General features: G+C 32.8%; 1 protein-coding gene across 1 annotated transcript; it reads right to left on the bottom strand.

Annotated features, from left to right (window-relative positions):
* Window positions 1–2917: 2917 nt before the first annotated feature.
* Window positions 2918–16726, bottom strand: LOC134683243 (uncharacterized). The gene is made up of 2 exons (XM_063542418.1): window positions 16642–16726; window positions 2918–5236 (listed from the first exon to the last, which is right to left on the bottom strand). The coding sequence occupies exon 2, from the start codon at window positions 5233–5235 to the stop codon at window positions 3547–3549; it is 1689 nt and encodes a 562-aa protein (XP_063398488.1). The 5' UTR covers window position 5236; window positions 16642–16726; the 3' UTR covers window positions 2918–3546.
* Between the last annotated feature and the right edge of the window lie 5248 nt (window positions 16727–21974).

Raw genomic sequence — 21974 nt, 5'->3', positions numbered from 1 at the left:
CAATTTTCTTTCATATTGAAGATTTGTGGTTTATAGTCTTAGAAAACACAATAATTATTTTACTTTGATTTTGAAACATTATGTAAGTTGACAGAATTAAAAAGTAGCAAATAAAAGTCATTATCATTCCCCCATTGTAAGGCATGCAAAATTACCGTTTAAAGAGAAGACTGAATACTTTAAGAAAGTGCTATAAAAAAAAGGTGTTCTGAGTTACAAAATTACATAAATGAACTTAGTCTATGAACTTAATATAGCATGTTGTTGGTTTCCACTTATCTGTCATAGGCATTTGATTTTCAGGAGAGTTTTTTCATGTTGAAACATCTAAGAATAAAAAAAGAATGTGTCAATGTGACAAAAATGGCTAAGCGTGAAGGATGCTTGTAAATGTAAAGTAATTAACTTGAACTGAAAATGATGGTAGTAAGCATTTGGTAACATTTGGTTTAGGCAAAATGAGTAAGAGTGCGCAAACGGAAAATAAAGGAGTTTTTTTTCAGTTATGACATTATATAACTCGAGAACCGTGAAAGCGGCTACACATTCGACCTTGATTTGTGTTTAACGGTAATAAGTAATGTGGATACGTTTATTAACATTTGGTTAAGTTATACCAATGTTAGACAGTGAAAACCAATTATAGGACGGACGAATAGATGGACAAAGCTCAGCCGTAATGCCCCCGTCGTCCGAGATCATAAAAAAAAGTTTTTCTGGTTTGTTTTTACTTTCCTTAAAGAGTATCTCAAACTCCGAAACAGCGGTAACGTCCTTTTTGGTACGCTACCTTGACTTTACCTGTTACAGTTTAGCGAAGCAACGTCATCACTGTTTCGGAGTTTGAGAATATCTTGAACTAGTACCATGGTGTTACTTTTAGTAATAATCACCCTTTTCGATGATTTTTTTTTTACTTTTAAATTTTATTGTTGCGCCCTATAATGGTTTCGCAAGATGTTAAATATGGGAGATATTCTTTCCTTTTTTCTTTCTAGAAAAATCTGTATTTTCGTGCATACAATAACGTACTAATAAAGCTACATTTGATTTTCTGCCTATTTTTTGGAACTAGAATGTAAGGCATAGATTGAGAGGGTTTGGGTGGGTTATTATTCACCACATGTTTGTGCATCTCCAATCAAGAAAGAATTATGGATCCTCTGCCTTATCTAGGAATACAAAAGGTATTATCATTTTATTGTAACAAAATTCGTTTTTAGTAACTATAACCAAGGAGGTTCTATTTTTGCGGAATTATCGTTGTAGTATGACTATTAGTAAGAGGTGGGTTATCTTTGTCAACTCCGTTTTACATATTGTTCAATTATTAAATGCACGTTCATAATATGAAAATAAGAAAATTTGATATGATTGCCAGTGAAAAACTGACCGCGACTAAATAACGGAGAAGGTTAGCAGCTTGAGGTCACCGTAAAGCCTTCACTATAATTTTATTTTCAGCTTTTTTATGTAAAGATGATCATTATTGGAATAGACTTAAGAAAAATGTCTGATTTCGTTTATATACAGAATAGTTGTACGGTGTCTCTCTCAATGGTTCATGCTATCTCATTAGTGTAGATAGAAGCTTATCATTTTCTGTAATTGGTATATTTTATGTAATCTAAAAAGTGTGGTTGTAAGGTGAACTTGTTACTCTTATAGGCATCTGAACCGTTGCACGCCTCAAGTCATGGTTCATTAATCATAGGTTTTAACTCTTTTTAGATCAAATGCATAATAAGTATACAAGAGAGTCGAAGGATACAAAAGGGACACTCAATGAGTGGAAAATAAACCTACAACGCCATTACACTGAAAAAAACGAACCCCACTAAAACCTCGGAGTGATCTCATGTATTCCAGGATGGTAAGCGGATCCTGCTCCACATGGAGCACTAGTCTAATTTCTCATTTAATACAAACCCAGTAGTAAGTCAAATTCGGTTGGTCATGTTCAGGAAAAAGGGACGGAATTTTTGCTAGGACATAAGGAATATGCCAGCTATCGTCTGTGAAAGCGATATTCCATGTGAGCAGCAACTCTGTTTACGAAAATGTTAACCGTGCCCGGAAATTTAGAAATGATACATGTAAACTTGTCTCTCCTTTAAATAAACTAATTTTAAAAGGTTACCTATTCAACACTGTAATAAGATCATTGAATATTGTTTTATTGGTATACATATTGATTTTGTTATCATTTAATTAAAAGCTAACTTAATATTACTAGTATGTTATATGCATATACATATTCATGGATCTACAATCTGTCGATACCTATAACTTGGCATTGCACAAGGTCATGTTTTTCCCTGGCTGTTTATGACGACTTTACTCTAAATCCATTGGATGTTGGATGTGTACGGATTGATAGTTTAGTCTTAGATGCATGATATTTTATTTGTTGTTAGTGGCTTTGAACTAGCTGTCAGATTACTGCGAGTACTCTCAGATCTGTTCATTGTGTCTTTTTGTGTCGGGATGTGTAAGTACCGGGCCACGTCCACTTGTATTTTTGTCCATCTTTTTCAACTGATTTTTATAGTTCGTTCTTATGTTGTACTGTTATACCACTGTCCCAGGTTAGGGGGAGGGTTGGGATCCCGCTAACATGTTAAACCCCGCCACATTATTTATGTATGTGCCTTTCCCAAGTCAGGAGCCTGTAATTCAGTGGTTGTCGTTTGTTTATAAGTTACATATTTGTTTTTCGTTCATTTTTTTTTACATAAATAAGGCCGTTAGTTTTCTCGTTTGAATTGTTTTACAGTGTCTTATCGGGGCCTTTTATAGCTGACTATGCGGTATGGGCTTTGTAAATTGTAGAAGACCGTACGGTGACCTATAGTTGTTTTAAAATGTCTGTGTCATTTTGGTCTTTTGCGTAAAAAAATCAATGTGAACATATTGAACATATCATATGATTGCACTTCCGGAACAACTTATAATTGGTGACAGATTTTGTCAGATATTCCAATCGACCTCCACCGAGGATGTTTTTACACTTCAATCATATACGGCTTCTTTCTTTCTTCGAATATCTCATCGCTGTGGCAACATGGCAGATAACACATTTAGAAAAAACGTAAGTACTACTCATAAATAAATATCTGCCATCATGGTTAAATAGTATGATGTCGATCCATAAAGTGTGAAATGAAGTTAGTACTTATATTCTTTTGTATGGTATATGCTTTGTGTAGTACTGTTATATTGTAGAGTGTAGTGGAATTTTGACCGAACACTCGATCTTATCTGTACTGTTTGTAAGTAAAATAATTAAGAGAACAATAAAGATTAAAAATGATGCTGTTGATAGAGAAAATCGGATAATAACCACCCAAATAGATTTACAGTTTCTTTTTTATCATTTGTATGATGTCTAATTGGTGTTTACTCACATCTCTTTTTATTCATCTAAATTGAAGTCAAAATCTATTTCTATTATGAAATATTTGCCATTTGTACATGCGTATATTTGATCTTTAGTAGAAATTTCATAAATCATAAAAATAATTTCTAATCCATGGTTTTAAATATTCAAATGACGCGGTAGAGCCTTGCAGTCCCTGAGGTACATGTTACAAGTAATGCACTGCTGTTTTTGTCAAAGAAGACACCTTCAAGAAAAGTTTCCTTATGCGGATCATGTAGATCTAGAAGTTTTTTGGTTTTTTTACCGTCGTCTGATACTATTTGCAATGTACTATCAGAGGAATTTGAAGCGAAAAAATTTCCATAGTTATCAGCTGTGACACCAGAATCAGCAACGTTCAACTTCCAGATTTCTTTACCATTATCATCGCAGCATGCTATGAAACTTTCGTCGAAATCTTGGTAACAAGTGTAACAAAATGTATCCTTGTAAAAACATAAATAGCCTTCATTAGATAGAACATCTACTGGTATTGTTCTGATGAGATTTCCTGCTAAATCAAACTCTAGTATTCCTGTGTGTTTTGCAAGGACATAAAGTTTGTCAGCGTGGTAAGATAAACCACAGCAAGGTTTTCCAACTTTTATTTTCTGTTTGACGACGCAATCATCAATATTTACAATGTTTATTGTTTTATGTTTACAACATGTTACGGCTACGGTAATGGAACTTATCACAGCCAATCCATAAGGAGACATGTCGACATTTATTGATTTCAATAACTGTCCCTCTGGATTATGCACTAAAACCTCATCGTTATTATAATCTGCAAAAACCATTCTTCCATCATTGACAATTGCACAATCTTTAATACTTTTACCGACTCCAAAAGAAATCTCGCGTATTAGCTTTAGTTTTGTCTGGTCAATATCTTTGCCTGCGGTCATAGGTACATTCAACTGTGCTCTTTGGTGCTCCCATGCGTCGGTCTTAATCTGACACGGATTTTGGACAACATGTATCATACCAAAACCTTTTAAGTCAGATACCAATTGTTTCAGTTGCGGATCAGTGGATAGTTCTAGAACAGACTCTTTTGCTTCATTTTGGGTACATACAGTTGCAACCCATTCTTGTTCTTCTCGCAATTTCTCACCGAAACCCTTTGTTGCTAAAAAGACTTGAACGTCGGATAATGATTCTTTTAATTGATGTATTGTTTTTCCGAGACTCTTTATTTTTTCTCCCTTTTCCTTCAATTTTGCTAGAAACAAGTTTATTTCGGCTTTATTTTGGTCGCTTTTATCTTCTAATTCCTTTAACAAATTTGATTCTAGATTATCCAGATGCTCATTTATCTGTTTTCGAAAAGATTTAATTTCCCTTAAAATATTTTTTTGCTGGTATTTAATTGTAGCAATGTTTCGTTGGCTGTGATTTTTAAGTTCATCTACAGTATTATAGAGCTCCTTGATTCCCCTTTCAACGTTAAATAGTTCTGCCGACGTTTTAGCATTACTGGCAAGTTCTTCAATAGGTTTTATTCTGCTGCATTGTTTATGTTTTTCCGGTACACAAAGGGCACAAGCTGTGACGCAATGATCAAGACAATAAAAAGTTAGTCTCTGGTCATGCTCTTCACATTCCTGCTTAATAAGTGAAGAAACTGATTCTACTTCTACGTACTGGCTTACTGGTATGGTCTGGTGTTTCTTACTTGCTTTGTTGACTTTGTGGTCCTCTAAACACGAGGAACATAGTCCATCATCACAGTCCATACACCAACTAACAGCAGTCGTAGTGTTATATCTTACTTCACATGGACCACATAGCTTACCAGTAGATGATGCCATCCTGAAAATAATTATTTGTTTTGATTAAAGATGTCAAAAGATCTGAAATTTAATACTCTGATACTTGGTCTTGATACTCGCGAGTACTCGAGTATTCGGATGAGTATTTACCGTCTATTGAAGAACTAAGATTGTAGGTGGGATGCGGTGTGATTGTTATTACGGTCATAAAAATAGTCATGAAAGCCAAACGTACTACAAAAATAGCTTGATCCTCTTCCATGTTTATCGGTCCTCCTTTTTGATCAATTAAACAATGAATTACCGACCGCTGTTTCTACATATAACCTATCATAATAGTAGTTAACAATATGTATCATTTGTTTCTGTTGAGTTGGTATTTTTCTATATCATGACTTGTCCATTAATTTGTCCACAATAATATTGGACTTCAAATTACAAGTGCTTGCATTTGTTCGTGTTGCTCAGTCTTAAATATTCTGTTTTTTATCGATTTTTTTTTTTTTTTTTTTTGGCACTATCGTTTGTCTTATTGTGTTTTCCCTTATTTTGTAGCCATGGCGTTGTCATTTAATTTTCGAATTTTAAGTTTGAAATTCGCTCACGTATCAGTCGCTTTTCTTTAAATTGTAAATTAAACAATAATTAAGTTTCAAATAAAGAGTTATTAAAATTGATTTAAACGTACATCTGTTTACTCCTTGGTTTTGATTATTATTGTCTCATACCAATAACGTGGGTGTTGCTAAACGGCGGAAACGGAAAACGGAACGGAAATGGAAACGGAAAGAAATATATATTTGGGCCGAATTTAGGGGGGATGGAAGGAATTACGAAAATCAATAACGACTGAAATAACGAAATGACACAATAATTGTGTTGACAATAGGATAGTAGCTAGATATCAAAGAAAATACTAAACAGTTTTTAAAAACAAAACAGCTATAAAAAAAAGAAAACCAAGAGCCTTTAGAAACACGTGCCAATAATCTATAGGTCTATCTGCATCTTAAACAATAGGACCTCTCCAACATTATAAACATGAATTTTTCATGAAATAAATCTCTCGATCTTTAGTTTAAAAACACAAGAAAGGATAAAAACAAATGCGTTCTTTGAGGGCAATCGTTACTTTAAAAAGTCTACTTACTATGACTTGTTTGTAGATTTTGTCTTGATGATCATTTATGTTTTAAAAGTGTCTAATTATCGTTTATAGTTTTCGAGATAATTGGCAAAAATACCAAGTAGCGAAAACTCCATTAACGCGTCGACTAACGAGTTCGGCGGACATGTTGACCATGTTGTTCTGGTAATTTTTGCTTTTAAAAATTTTGATCGATTCATTATATATTTCAATATAATAGGCAAATATGGAAAGTGGTAAAATTCTTCTTATTAGGGCGAAAACTACTACAAGAAATCATTTGACTGTTTTGACGTAAATCGAAATAAGGTAGAGCTCAACATTTTAAACATGTTTTATACATCAAGTTTTCGCTATTCATAGCGGTTTGCAATAGAAGTCACTTGCATTTTATCCTTATGCTTTAATTTTAACCAAGTTAACCAACACACTTGCTTAACTAGAAACATCAATGATATATTGTTGCCAAGTTTAACAAAAACTGTCAAACGACTTTCTAAAGGACATGTGTTCGATAACATTAGGCCCAGTAGTTACAGAGAAGATTTTCGGAAAGGTTAACAAAGACGAAAACGGACGACGGACGCCAAGTGACGAGAAAAGCTCAAATAATATGGCTAGGTCATATATAGAAGAACTCTCAAAGTATACCACCACTAAAGACTATAGCTGGTATACTAGCAGAAAACGACCATGGCAGAGCAAATACATTGAATGAACAATTCACTTTTAATTTCTTTCAACTAAGAAGTCTTTAGACACCAACTAAATGTGTACTGTTCTATCCAAAATGGAAAGACATATTAACTTAAGTATGGCAGAGAAAAAAATAGAATATTGACTCAATACATCAAAAATATAAAGGCCAACATTAATAATCAATAGAATGTCTAATATATATATATTTATTTATAAATATAATAAATTAGCGGCAATCATATCATTATTCACCATTTTTTTTTAAATCATCAATGCCAGTTTCATACCTTGTTAAAGTAAAACAGCAGACATTTGTGCATTTGCGCTAAGTATCTGAAATATACATTCTCTACAAGATGACCTAACATATAGTATGCTCCAACATAATGCGTAACCGGCTAGATTATTGTAATATCTTTAATGCTTTACGTAAATATCGCATTTGCAACTATATGCTGATATCAATGATTGCGCTAAAAATATCGATAAGGACACATGGACACGTTACAGATATATAAATATATATGTTTGTTAAATTTTGAAAAAGACCCATACAAACTACTAAAATCGACATATAATAGTTACAGAAACCTGGTAATACACAATGTTGTGTTTACTCATTCCTATGCTTCCCGTAAGCAGAGAGTCGTGGTGAATTGGACAACATCAACAAGCTAATGTCCAACAGGCCGTTGAATCTGTAGTATCTCAAGGAACCGATCTAGTTCAGGTGTTATTTAGTAAATGATATCAATGATATCTTGGATAATCGAGTGTTTGCAAATTGGCCGGTAGACACATCTAAACGATCAGATGCGCAGAGTAAAATAAAGTATCATTTTCGTCATAAAAAAAGTACAGAGAAAAATTACTTGTCAGTTGTCTTGACATAGCATCAAATTTTTTTAATATACCAATATGAATAAAACTTACTTTTAATTTTCAACATTCCTGTAGTGCGAATGAATAAAAAATCATTTCTATGTTAACGAGTGTCAGATATGAAGCTGGATCTGTTTACTCTTCCTGAGCAATTGAGATCACCCACAGTTTTTGAAAGCGGTTCGAGTTGCTCAGCTTTAATTTATATGTTGTGTTTTGCGTACTATTGTTTGTCTGATGTCTGTTTGTCTGATGTCTGTTTGTCTTATGGTATTTTTTTCTTTTTAGTAAAGGTGTTGTCAGTTTATTTTAGACTTGTGATCAGTTTGGATGTCACTTTTGTATCTTTCGCCTATCTTTTAATGTTTTCAACTATAGTATAACAGCATACTAAATGAGGGACACTATTTTCAATTGTAATATTATGAAATTAAATCCACGGCTACTTGAGAATGTATGAATTTTCAGAGAAGACTTAAGGAAAGCGGCATGATATTTTAAGCAGCGTGGACAAATAAATTAAGAAAACCCTACACTAGGATATGACTACGACTACACTGTGCAAATCGTACATCCATATAGACTTCTATTGATACTAAACAGTTTACTTCGGTACAGTAATCGAGTGAGATTGGGTTTGTATAGGGAGGGATTTGTATCATTTTTTTACACAAAAACAAAGTGAATTCATGCGTCTAATTTTTTTGTATATAAGAACATATCTATCCGTTAAATAACCATAATTTAAAAAAAAACACACAAAAAACACATATATTCTCTATTTATCTAGTAAGTGAATTTGTCCACGTTTTCTTTTTAGAATTACAAAAAAATGATGACCCCTACTTTTTTCTTTCATATTCCGTTGTAACCCGATTGACAGTACTACTACCAGTGTGCTAAATTATTTAGAAATTGGGAGATGTGCAATTCAATTTCGTGTTAGTACCGAAATAATAATCAGCGTACTTCAGTATTGTATCGGGTAAGAAAAACTTTGTATAGTGAGTGATTTTCTTAATTGAAATAAAGTGTATGCAAGTTTCTATTCTAACTCCCGGGTTCACTTATCGGTGTGTTGTCCATACCTCATTGTCCCATTAGATTTCTTTTACGTTTTCTTTCCATTATACAAGAAATATATATACAACGAAATATCCAACGCAGAACAACGCAACAAGATACACCACATCACTTATCTTGATTCAAGGCAAGTAAAAAAGAATCAAAGAAAGAACAATGAAAAGCATTTCCTCAAAAGTTTATTACTTAACTTAACTCTATCTATAGAATCAAGACCAATGCCCAGACTATACTGAATCGACTGAACGACAAAAGCATGAGCATGACCTTATCAAATTTATCAAAAACATAGTCTCATCATGTCACAGTACTGCTAATTATTTCAATTATTTAGGGGGAGGGTTGGGGTCTCGCTAACATGTTTATCCCGACCACATCATGTATGTATGTGCCTGTCCCTAGTCAAGAGCCTGTCATTTGGTGGTTGTCTTTGTTGATGTGTTACTTATTTGTTTTTCGTTCATTTTTTTCGGGACATACATTAGGCCGTTAGATTTCTCGTTTGAATTGTTTTACATTTGTCATTTCGAGGTCTTTTATAGCTGACTATGCGATATGTGCTTTGCTCATTGTTGAAGGCCGTACGATGATCTATAGTTGTAAATGTTTGTGTTATTTGGTCTCCTGTTAAGAAGTGTGTCATCGGCAATCATACCACATCTTCTATTTTTATATTTATGCTTTAAATTCTTTTATTTCAAATTTGTTTGTTTATCTTTCATGTAAACAAGTGTTATGCTTTATTAACAAGCCTATGAGATAGAATAACCAAAAATAAAAAAAATGTTAACTCTTTCAGTTTCCGTTTTCCGTTTCCGCCGTTTAGCAAAACCCCAATAACGTTTACATAGAAGTCTGATTAACAAACAAAGGTAAGTTGATGTATTATTAATCCATTAAGTGTTGATCCGTGTACAAACACCATTAAAAATGTCTGTTATCAGTAGGGTTCATCGGAGGACACTTTGATGTTGTCCTCGTTAAGACATATGATCTGGTCAACAACTTCAGATGAAAGACTGTTTGCCTTTCCATTTTTTGTTACCAGTAGTGAACATGAAAACATTCCCACGGAAGGAACTGCTACTATTTACTAGTACCAACTAGAATTCTCAGGGTAAATTTATGAAAGTTGTAAATGAATTTGAATAAGTATTACGAAGGGAATAATACCGATATTTCAACAGAACTAAAGTGAGCCGAAATGTGAGGAGAATTATCTCAAGATTTATAATAGGCAAACGAGTACCCGCATACTAAAATTGTACTCGAGTATCCTGCCTTCGGTAGAGTACTCGATTACTCGTTGTAATCCCTCGTTTCGATAGATAATTTGTTTTTATAACCACGATCCCATCCTTCATTTTACCAAATATGACCTACACATTAGTTAGACTTATCCCCTTGATTTGTACTTAAATGAGCAACACGACATATGTGGAGCTGGATCTGCTTATCCTTCAAGAGCACCAAAAATCAACCCCAGCTTTTTTTCGGATTTGTGTTGCTCAGTCTTTTGTTTTATTTGTTTTATTTTGTATACTGTTGTTTTTTTACTTTCTTTTTTGCAATGGCATTATCAGTTTACAATCGACATATACGTTTAAATTTCCCTTTGGAATCCTGGGCCTCACTTTTATATGTACAGTATATGAATAATGTCAAACAACTAATTCCAAATATGACATAAAAAAAAAGATGACAACCACTTAAAATGACACCGAAATCTCTCATGGGGTCTCAACATGTATGTGTGGCTGGGATTAAAAAGAAACTCATTCATCTATTGGAGTCTTGAGATAATAACTACCCATAAAAATATAGGTAAATTATTACACAACCATATTGTGTCATATATTTCGCAGTCATCACATATTTTATGTTTACATCTGAATTTCATTAAAAGAATATAACATCATTATAGTCCAGTCGAAATGTGAAACAATTGCTCAGATTGTGGTAAAAGCATCAAACTTTGCAGAGTGTTAGTTGAGGTTATAACTAACATTTATAGCTATAGACCCAATTCAGAAAATCAAAATGGCGGCTCTGGGCGGCCATTTTTAAATCATGTCCGAAAAGTCAATAAAAATTATTAGAAAAAATATGAAAAATATGTTACTTAACTAGTTTTGATAAACTTTCGTATTTCTTATCACAAAGAATATAAACTGAGGACTATTGAAGTATTTAGTGGCCATATTGAATGGTGGCCATTTTGGAAACGTAAATTTGCAATATATTATTATTCGCTATTCTTAATTGATTTGTGAATTAATACAAAGTTTTATATGCATTTACAACTAGTTTTGCTAATCATTTATTTATGACTGTTGCTTTTCATATAAGATATATTCACCAAGTGCTCAAATAAGGTATGCATATGTTAACAAATAAATGTATTTAAATAAATACGTAAATTCTTTTAATCGCAGTTGAGCTTGTAGGGCTTAGGTACCTTTTTACCATAAAAAAAAATGCGTATATACAATATGAGCACTCGTCTGTATGTTGAACAGGAAAAATACGTAGGTATCAAAATCACTAGAGCTGAAAAAAATCTAATAAATAAATAGACTGGAAAGAATTCCGTAACGGGAAGAGAGGACACATGATGATTTACAATGCCAAGCAAATACAAAAAGAGCAGACATAACCATTTGAGCTGGTAATTAGTCATTCTTTGTAGCATACAACTGTTCCACGTTGATGAAGGTCATGCAATGGGAAAACCACAAGGCAAAAGGTACTAATCCTGTCAAAGCAAATCTTTATATATCTTTGTATATATAGTCAGGAAAAACAAAATGAGTCACGGATTGAAAAAAAACAGTAGAATAACCAGATACAGTTGTGATGAATCAACAAGAACGATGATTGCAGATATTTCTTTCTTTCTTTATGATGAGGTATTTGACTATCATCATAAAGCATCAACAAATGTGATCGACAATAGAGTATGTGACTGTCACTTGAACTATTAACCATGGTTCTTTTAGTCAGACTCAGTTTAAGGAGCCGATCTCATGCTAAATGTTTGTTAAAACTGCACGACAAGGCAACTAGACAGAATTCGAGACACATAAAGAAAGTCAAGAATCTGTTATCCATTGCAATGGGGCTTGCCAAAATAATAGAAAACAGTGACGGCTCACAGTCTGGAACAGATATTGTTTTAATATTTAAAATTGATGATTTGGAAAAAATATACAGTAAACGTCCTTAGTAAATATTAGTTGTCATGGAAGGAATGATTAATACAACATTTATGAAAAATTGAATACTATCTACCATAGATGATATGCAAGCACACATGAAAGGTTGCGTCTTTCTCTGGATTCTGAATGAATATGTTGGGGAAATTCTGAAACATGCTATGTCTTTTACAAAATGTTTAAGTCGTGATGGGGAAGGCCTCTTCATAGTCAAAGCAACTAGAATAGTTTGAAGAATTAGGCTTGCTACTATAGAAAGGTTTACAGGGGCATTCATCGAAGGCTTTCAAAATTAATCCACAATCTTTTAGACATCTTACTCTCTATCAGAGGACTGACAAGTTGCAGTTGTATCCTTCCGATGACGAGTTGCACAATTGAACTATTATAGCTGAGAAATGGTGAGTGTTGTCTCTTCCACCTATCGATATTACTGGATTGTGTCTCGATGTTTGGCCATCCTGTACCATTCGTACTAAGGAAACTTATGTCTGGTGAACTGATTCGTGTTAAAAACTGTTTTTGAGTGTCCCTGTAAAACTTTTCTAATTATCAAGCATATATAGTTTGCCTGATATAGCTATGGTGATACCCTTCAATTATGAGATCTGTTTCAGCTTCAAGAATACCTTTGTTGAAAATCAAGAGAACTAATTTATCTTGCTTGTATGCTTGCAGATATCCTTTGTTAGCTACATTCCTATGTAGTTAGATGTGTTGTATCAGTCCTTCCTTCCATGATAACTACAAGTAGTTCCAGGCGTTTATTGTACAATTTAGCGTGATCTGCAAGCTTGGAGATTGGTACAATACCTCTGCAAGACCGTGTGTCGTCAATCTATTTAATTATTTTGGAAAGCACAACTCCAAGGATAAAAGATTCTTGGCTTTCTTTCTGTGTCTTTTATTCTGCCTCTTTGCTATTTTGTCAAGTTTTATCAATCATCAAGCAGGATACTGGTGGTTTGACATCGCCAGCTCTTTCTTTGGCTAAGGAAATATGTCTTGTAGTACAGGTGCACATTCATGTCCCATTTTTGTCGATTTTTAAATTTCGAAGTATCACGGTGATCTTCAGGTACATCACAACAGAAAAAAAAATACATTGTAGTCATTGTTTGTGTTGATTCAGTATCACTTTACAGTGTCTTGTTACTTCTTGTTTTCTTTCAACTGGCAATTTATCTTCAACATCAGAAGTATGTTTTCCCTTTTACTGATGAAATATTTTGAGGTCGGAAAATTTGTTTGACAGGATTTGTGCCGTCTGGAGTGCTTCTGCAGTTCCATAACCCTCATTCAACTGTTTCCAATTGAGCAAAATGAACCAATTCAAGACCCAACATCGTTATATGCCTGCATCAAAAAGAGTGATTGCCAGCTCAGATGTCTATGTCCGTTCTGTTTGGATCTGCTTGGCTCTGCATGCATACCCTCACATGTCCTCTCTTGCCGTTTCACACATTCCTTCTAGTCTAAACGCCTATTTTGTTCTTCTGATATCTAGCTCCAGTGTTTTAGAAATCTACAATTTTGACAACAACAACGTTCGGTCATAAATTATATCATATATACGTAATTTCTGTTTTAAAAAGTTACTTAGGCAAACGTGTAAGTAACAGTTAGAAATTCTTATACTGATATCTTTATTTTGTAAACATGTACATGCCTTATCTGACCATTTTATAAATATCCAATGCATATTAGTAAAAAAAAGTGAATGCAAACAGTGAATAAATAAGATTAGCGAATAATGTTATATAGGAAATTCATGTTTTCAAAATGGCCATCATTCAAAATGGCTACCAAAAAATCAATACATATGAAGTCCTTTTCATCTGTGATGAATATACTATATGACTTTAAAATAACTTCCTGCAGCAAGCGCTTAACTGATCAGTAAAAGTGAACACGGTTACTAAGGAAATGTAAATGTGTAAAGGCAGTATTAAGTTGTACTACTCTATGTAAAAATGGAGGACAAGGTGATAAAACATGATAGACAGAGTGAGGTTTGATAAATCATATACATTTCATTTGTGGTAGATATTGTTAACGTCAATTGAGAACATTTGAGAAGTTGATGTTCCTATAACATTAATTACTTGTATAATATGAAATTGATTATGTCTGCAATCAAGGTTTTTGAAAGTTGTTTTAAATGAACAATATCAACAAAACGAATTATCCTGTATTCAGCCAACTATTATAAATGACAGGTGTACAAATATTTTCTTGCTTTATTCATACTTGTAAAATAAAATTCTCCTGTTATTCTAGGTTGAACAAGCGGTGGCACGAACATTGCTTTTAGAGTAATAGTTCATTTTATGATCTTCTTCGTGGTCGCATTTTAACTATGTCGATTACTTTTGAACATTAGAGACATGAACATTGTCGGAAAATATGAAGTAATTTATACCCTCTACGGGGGGGGGGGGGGTCATATGCTCGCCTTTCGTCCTGTTAACATAGCTCAAACAAATACATTTGTATATCTTCGATATTGTTTTTTTTCTAAATTTTCAACGAATAATGACTACTTTTTTTGGCTTTAAAGATTTTTCAAGATGGCCGCCATTCAATATTCAACATGGGTAATATTTCCAAAAACTTTGTTCAACAAGACAATTTGAATCAGCACTGTTATTCTATTACCCAGGTTTCATGTCAATATCTTCTCTAATATTATTTTCATAATTTTTTTATTAATCTATAGAGATCAAACGGCCGCCATTTTAAAATGGCCGCCACTTCCACAAATTTCGACTTTCAGAGTGGGTCCATAGCCTAAAATGTTGTCCATGACGTATACTACCACTATTCCAAATTTCATGCTTTTACCACAATTTGAGCAATTTTGTCAAAAATCTGCACAAATCGACTGGACTATTAAAACAGACATGTATCTAATAGAAAATCATTGACGTTTTGCTTTTGTAAAACTGCAACCCATTGATTCATTTGACATACCAAACAGATACCCATTCCGATGGCACGTATAAGTTAACCTTCATGTTATGTCTGAATTAGGAAGATTTTTTGTATATTTTTCAATTTTATTGGCAATGATAATATATGCTCATATGTTATAGAGAACACAGAGAATGGCTTATTATATGATGCATATATTTGTAATAAAAAGTTACATGCAAACAATATCACTACATGGTTTTCTAGTATTGATTATTTAATGACAGAACTAGACTTGTCAAACTTAAATGTAAGTGCTGGCCAGTTAATGTACTATAGTTAAGAATATATTATGTACAAGTTTTCGGAATCATTTGAAAGAATTTAGAGAAAGTACTGCTGAATCGGGTAAAGGTAAACTCATGACTTAATTTTCAATTAAACATTTGTTTGGTTCAGAAAAATATCTGTCATTAAAAGAATTTAAAGATAGACCAGCACTGTGAAAGATAAGATTAAGTGCACACACTCTAAAAGTAGAGACGGATAGTATGCAAACAACTATATAGATAAATCCCATAAATCACAAGATTATGAAAAAATGCACCTTGTGTAAAGTTGAAGACGGAGAACATTTTATATGTCAATGTCTCCATTATAATCACTTAGGAAAAGAATTTTTATGATAATATTTAGATAAGTAGTAAAACATGTAAAAATTTCGAAAAATTTAATCATGTTACTTAGCTCTTTATTCAAGAAAACCTAAAGGTATTGAAAATTATTGCAATTTATAATAATAAATGTTTTGCAATGAGAAAGCTATCAATATAGTTTTCGTTTGACTCTTTGAGAATATTTGCCTGTTACTATTAGATATAATTGTTATGCTTTTATGTTTAATATGTGTGGCTCGGATCTGGCTGTGGCTTAATAACATCTTAGAATTGAGATGATTATGTTCATATTTATACATGATTTGTATCAGCATTATTGCGTTAATTATCAAAATCATTGTTACAGTACTAAATTACTTTGCTCATCATGGGCCCTTGCATTGGAATTAACATAGCTTCCCTTATCTTATATTATCCCTTCCTGTGGCCTCTTATTCGTTTAGATGTTACATTTGGTGGTCAAAATTAGGACCTTAGATAAAACCTCAAAAGCAAGACTTACACCATTTTCTACATCACAAAATGCCTGTACCAGGGGCGGATCCAGCCATTTAGAAAAAGGGGGGTCTATTGATGTGTTTGAGTTTTTGATTTTGCAATTTCATATAAGGGAGTTTCCAATTTGAATTTTTCAATGAATTCGGTATTTTTATAAAAAAAAAATTGTACGTTACATGGTAAAAATACGTTAAGTAGAATTGACTGTTGTACTATGCATGTGATAGCTACGCTTATATAAGTCATTGATTTATTCATGTAATAATAAAGTTAGTTTATAAAGGAACAGTAATAATTGCTTCTATTCACAGCGAAATTGCAATTAACATACCTTGGAAAGGTTAACGTTTGACAGAAATACCATATACCAAAACTGAAATGAATATTCAACCAACAGGGAAGTATATTTGCTACAAATCTACTGACACAGAAACGAATTTTAAATAATGGTGCAGTTATCTCCCATTTAGCATTAAAACATTTATTTGAGAATCAACTGGAGCAATTCAAATTGATCTGTAATAAAAGTGATAATAAAATTCTTTATTTAACGAATTTAACACATTTAACAATTACATGTTTATCGTCCATCAGGCCTTCAAAAACTATTACTACAAATAGAAAAGGGACAAAAAATACAAAGAAAAAAAAAATACATAATACAGATGACTAAAGCAGCTTAAATATTGAATAAATACAAGTCATATGCATTCAATAGAAGAAGAAAAATACATAAGTTTCGTGCATCTTTATTCTGTTCAGTTCGAAAATAGTTTGAACAGTTGGTCTTAAATGCATCTAATTTGTCGTTTTCTTTAATATTATTTGGTAAATTATTCAAGGTAATGTCGATCGCATTTTAACCAAACCAAAGCAGTAACATGTGCATATAGAGTAAAAGTAGTTTCAAACATATATTGGGTATTAAAATTATCAACAAATAAAATATTTCGCCTGGTGTTAGAAAGGATAGAAACTATATTAATTTCCAGTCTTTATCAGATTGTAAAACTGTAAAATTTTGAGAAAAAAAAGTTTTCTGTCTGTTATTTTAAATTCGATGAATTTTGTTTCATATAGTTCTATATAAGAATTATTTTCCCCTGCAAATGTTATTTAGTATTTACTTTATAGGTTATTGTTGTAATTACTAGTAGGTTATATCCTAGTGGGTCTTAAGAGTCCCTTGAGAAGTAAAAGTTTAAAGTTTTAATTTCAAGTTGAGACTACGGTTAGTCTACCTGCTAAAGAAAATAATTACAGGGATATAGATTCAGATTAAATATTTTATTAAAGTCTCATCACTTGTATAACATTATACATATCTATAGATATATGTAAGGAGGGGTTGTGCTTGATTTTCATATGATGAAGACAATAAGTTTAATTGAGGTCTGGAGCTGATGTCAGTAACTGTTACAGTGTTAGTAATCCTTTATATGTTTTGTATCATTGTCGTTTTGCTTGGTTTCTATTGTTGCCTACTCTGTCATCAGACTCGATATTCTTTTAAACTTAGATTCATTTTTACTGTGTATTCTTTTTTGCCTAAAACGGTTAGGGTTTAGGATAGGGTTTGAGATATCGCAGAACATGTTTCATCCCGCCGCATTTTTTCTCCTGTCCCAATTCAGGAGCCGTTGGTCTCTGTTAGTTTTGTCAGATTTTTAATTTTAGTTCATTTTTCGAGTTTAGTATTACGGTAATTAAGAGATAACTGTATTGTATTTGAAGCTTTAAGAACGTCCATCGGTATTTTTACTGTCGCAAATTTAGTTTACCTGGCGACGCGTAGCGGAGACAGGTAAACGGGTATTTGCGACAGTAAAACTACCGATGGACGTCAGCAAAGATTCAAATACAATACAGTTATCTCTATTCTAATACAAAACAAGTTCATCATTAAATTTCAATCAGTATTTCAGTGTAAAATCTTCATTAAAGAAAATTTCGCGAAATGATGTTATCTTCTTTGGTCCCCACACCAGGCGACATCATAGGTATGCTTCCGGCGTCAAACATAAACACCAGGCGTTTTCTGGCTTCTGTGCCGCTTCAGAATATAATAAATATTTTATAAGTAGATTTTTAGGTGCAACATGTGAGATTTTTCGGGCTTATTATAGTAAAAATTACATGTAAATATATTCAGCAATTCAAAATTTCGGCTTCTTTTGTTACAGACAAGGAGATAGAGAATTTTACGCTAACTATTATCCAATCAGAACCATTCATACAAAATAATTGCATTAGAATCATCATTTAACTGTTACACATTTGTGTTTTGGATCCGCTGAAACTAGTATGTTTCCCGGCTGTTATTGAAATTCTTGACAATACTTATATTTGATATTTGTATATTCCGAAGGCATACTGAATGTTTTGAGGAGGGCACCAACCTACGCTGAAGCCTTATGGTGCGGGATTCTTTCACTGTGTTGAAGACCCATTGATCGCCTTCAGCTGTTTTATTTTCGGATGTTGCATGTGCAAAATCTATATTCCATGTATTCCTGGTATAATGAATTCTATAAAAAATAATATCTACAAAGATACAGTTGTGTCTCTTCATCCAGGTCACAATTTATAAATGTTAACCATTATAGGTCAAAGTACAGTAGTCAACACGGAGGCTTGGCTCATACCGAACTGCAAGCTATAATGGGCCTCAAAAATTAATAGTGTAAAACTGTTGAAACCAGAAAACCAACGGTGTCGATGGTCGCTTTTTTTTTTTAATGTACCAGCATCATCAGACAATAACAACTATCCGTTAGTATAGCATATCAGCTGGAATTTGCATTGGACAACACATAAACATAAAACAAAATATCGGTGTCTGTACTGCATCACTCACATACATTATCTGGGACAGCCTTTATTACTTATACATCGTGTGATGCATTAACTGTGAACGTTATAAAATACAAGTTCAATCAGGTTAATAGGTAAATCACCAAATTATCATTTTCCGAAGCGCTTTCTTAATTAACCTTCGATAGGAACCTTTCAACCAAAATGTTTTAAAATCAAAAGATGTAACACACAAAAGGCTTCATGACTCAAAGGGACCTCAAAACAGCCAAATATAAAAAGGTCAACTTTTAAATTGTTAAACTACAATAACTTTTTGTCGGCCTCTTTGTTAGATTTTTTTTTATGTTTGTTTGAATTTTTTTCAGTTGTTTTTGAATGCCTGATTATGTATCTTTTCACAGTTTTGGCTAATTGGCCCAATTAACCTGTTATGTCTTTTTAGATAACTTACCCAACTTTGTCAATATAACAGATATATATATTAAGCCTATGTCTGCAATACTTGTTCAGTTTTAATATTTGTGTACTTTCTATACCGCATTGATAGTGTACAATACACTTTTGCATTATTAATTCCGTCAAACTCTGACATATTTAACGGTGTAATTTTGAAGTTGGACGATAAAGTTAAAAAGATAATGATTGGCATATCTTAAATGTATTTCCTTAAATTTGTGATATCTACTGAACTCTTGCATATTTATAGACTTCATCAAATGCATGATGTAGTACTACCTTATGTCGGCGAACTTTAATTTGGCGACCATATAAGATATCGTTTTTCGTGGCTTCATATCTGAATTTTGTTTATATCTCTAAATCGAAAATTTTGTCAAGTTTCATGCTTTTACCATTAAGTGATCAATTATTCTTATACCCGCTGTTGTTGATTTCAATAGCTTTCGTTTTTTTCCAAAGTACTGCATGAAAATTAATGTCAATCCAAAAAATTATTCAATGTCAACTTTGGAGTTGAAACGAAACAACTCAAGTTAAGGTGGTACCCAACACTTTCACTAAAATTAATTTGGCTCGTTTAATTTTCATAAAATTTGGACAATGTATTTACTTTGACCCTTAAACAAAACTATTAAAATTTCAAAAATTTTGAACCAACCGTTTTGTCAGAAAAATTACACAGGTTATATAGAAATTTGACAAACACAAATTTTGATCATTGAGAAGCTTAATATTCCCTTTACAACACAACGTAATTAAAACGTTTAGCTGACTTTACAGAGTTATCTCCCTGTAGTGTTAGGTACCACCTTAAATCCACTCACACAATGGAACGGTAGAATTGATCAATTCAATGTGAGTTATAATTGTACTGTGAAGTTTCATGTATATTGTACAGAAAGCATTTGTTATTGTATAGTCAATAATATCAAATAGAGATCATTTAACATAACCATGATTCGTATATAGTCTTACTAGAAGGTGAGTGTGACCAGTCGATAACCGAACTGATATTCACTAATTTTTCTACCAGAATGTGGTCACATAAAAGGTAAGCTTGCGTGGATTGCAAGAAAGGATAACACAAGCACTGAGCACCAAGGAAAATCCCGAACAAATATACCTAGAAAAAATCAAATCATATCAATCAATCAACAAATCGGTACTGCCATATTCCTTACCTGGTACAGGCATTTTCTTAAGACAATGGTGGGCATAATTCTAATGCTAGCTATACCTGCTAACTGCATGACAGCTACTTACGGTTCCTTTATATTAATAGCAACTTATTTGATTGAGCAAACCGCACAGACAAAATAATAAAATGACAATAATTTGGATCCAACAGCCAAGATTTTGTAAACAATTTAAAGTGAACATATTATTATACATATCATATGATGGCCCGTCTTGAACAACTTGTTTTGTCAGATCTTCTATTTGACCTCAACAGAGGATTTTCAAACACTTCAATCATGATCTCTCCGGCTTTTTTTCTCCATATATATTATCGATGCCCCCACTTTCTAATGATTCAGCAATTAAGATAAAATTGAGAAAGGAAATGGTGAATATGTCAAAGCGACAACCACCCGACCATAGAGCAGACAACAGCCGAAGGCAACCAATGGGTTTTCAATGTAGCGAGAATTCCCGCACTCGTAGGTGTCCTTCAGCTGGCCCCTAAAATATGCATAATAGTACAGTGACAATGGACGTAATACTAAACTCTGAATTAGACACAAGAAACTAAAATTTAAAATCATACAAGACTAACAAAGGCCAGAGGCTCCTGACTTGGGACAGGCGCAACATTGCGGCGGGGTTAAACATGTTTATGAGATCTCAATAGGAACGAACAAAAAGCAAACATGTATTATATGAAATAATGCAGAAATAATACTCAATAACAAATATCTTCTGACCTGTCAGTATGCTGTTGATCCGTATTATGTGAAATCAGGTAAGTATTACTATTCTTTGGTGTGATTTAGTTTATGATATTTGTAGTATTATTCAATTACTGTAAATTATATTTTGGAGTGTTGTTAATTTTTTTATTACCAATGTTGTGTATACTATTAAATAGTAAAGATGAAAAATTACGTTGTTGAGAGAGAAAATCGGATGTTGGCATTAATATGTGTAGTTTCTTAATCGTTTGTGTGATATCTAATTGATGTTAACTCATATCTTCTTTATTCATCTAAATTGAAATTGTATCAAAATTCTAATTCTATTATGAAATAATTAAAAAGATTTGTACATGCATATAAGAAGTTTGGTACCATTAAAATGTTCAATCCTGCTGCAAATGATTGCACCTGTCCTAAGTCAGGAATCTGATGTACAGTAGTTGTCGTTTGTTTTTTGTAATTTATACATGTT

Source organism: Mytilus trossulus, chromosome 9 (genome assembly GCF_036588685.1).
Source record: "Mytilus trossulus isolate FHL-02 chromosome 9, PNRI_Mtr1.1.1.hap1, whole genome shotgun sequence".
Classification (NCBI taxonomy): domain Eukaryota; kingdom Metazoa; phylum Mollusca; class Bivalvia; order Mytilida; family Mytilidae; genus Mytilus; species Mytilus trossulus.
The sequence above is the reverse complement of the archived record's forward strand: the minus strand, read 5'-3'. Positions and strand labels throughout refer to the sequence as shown.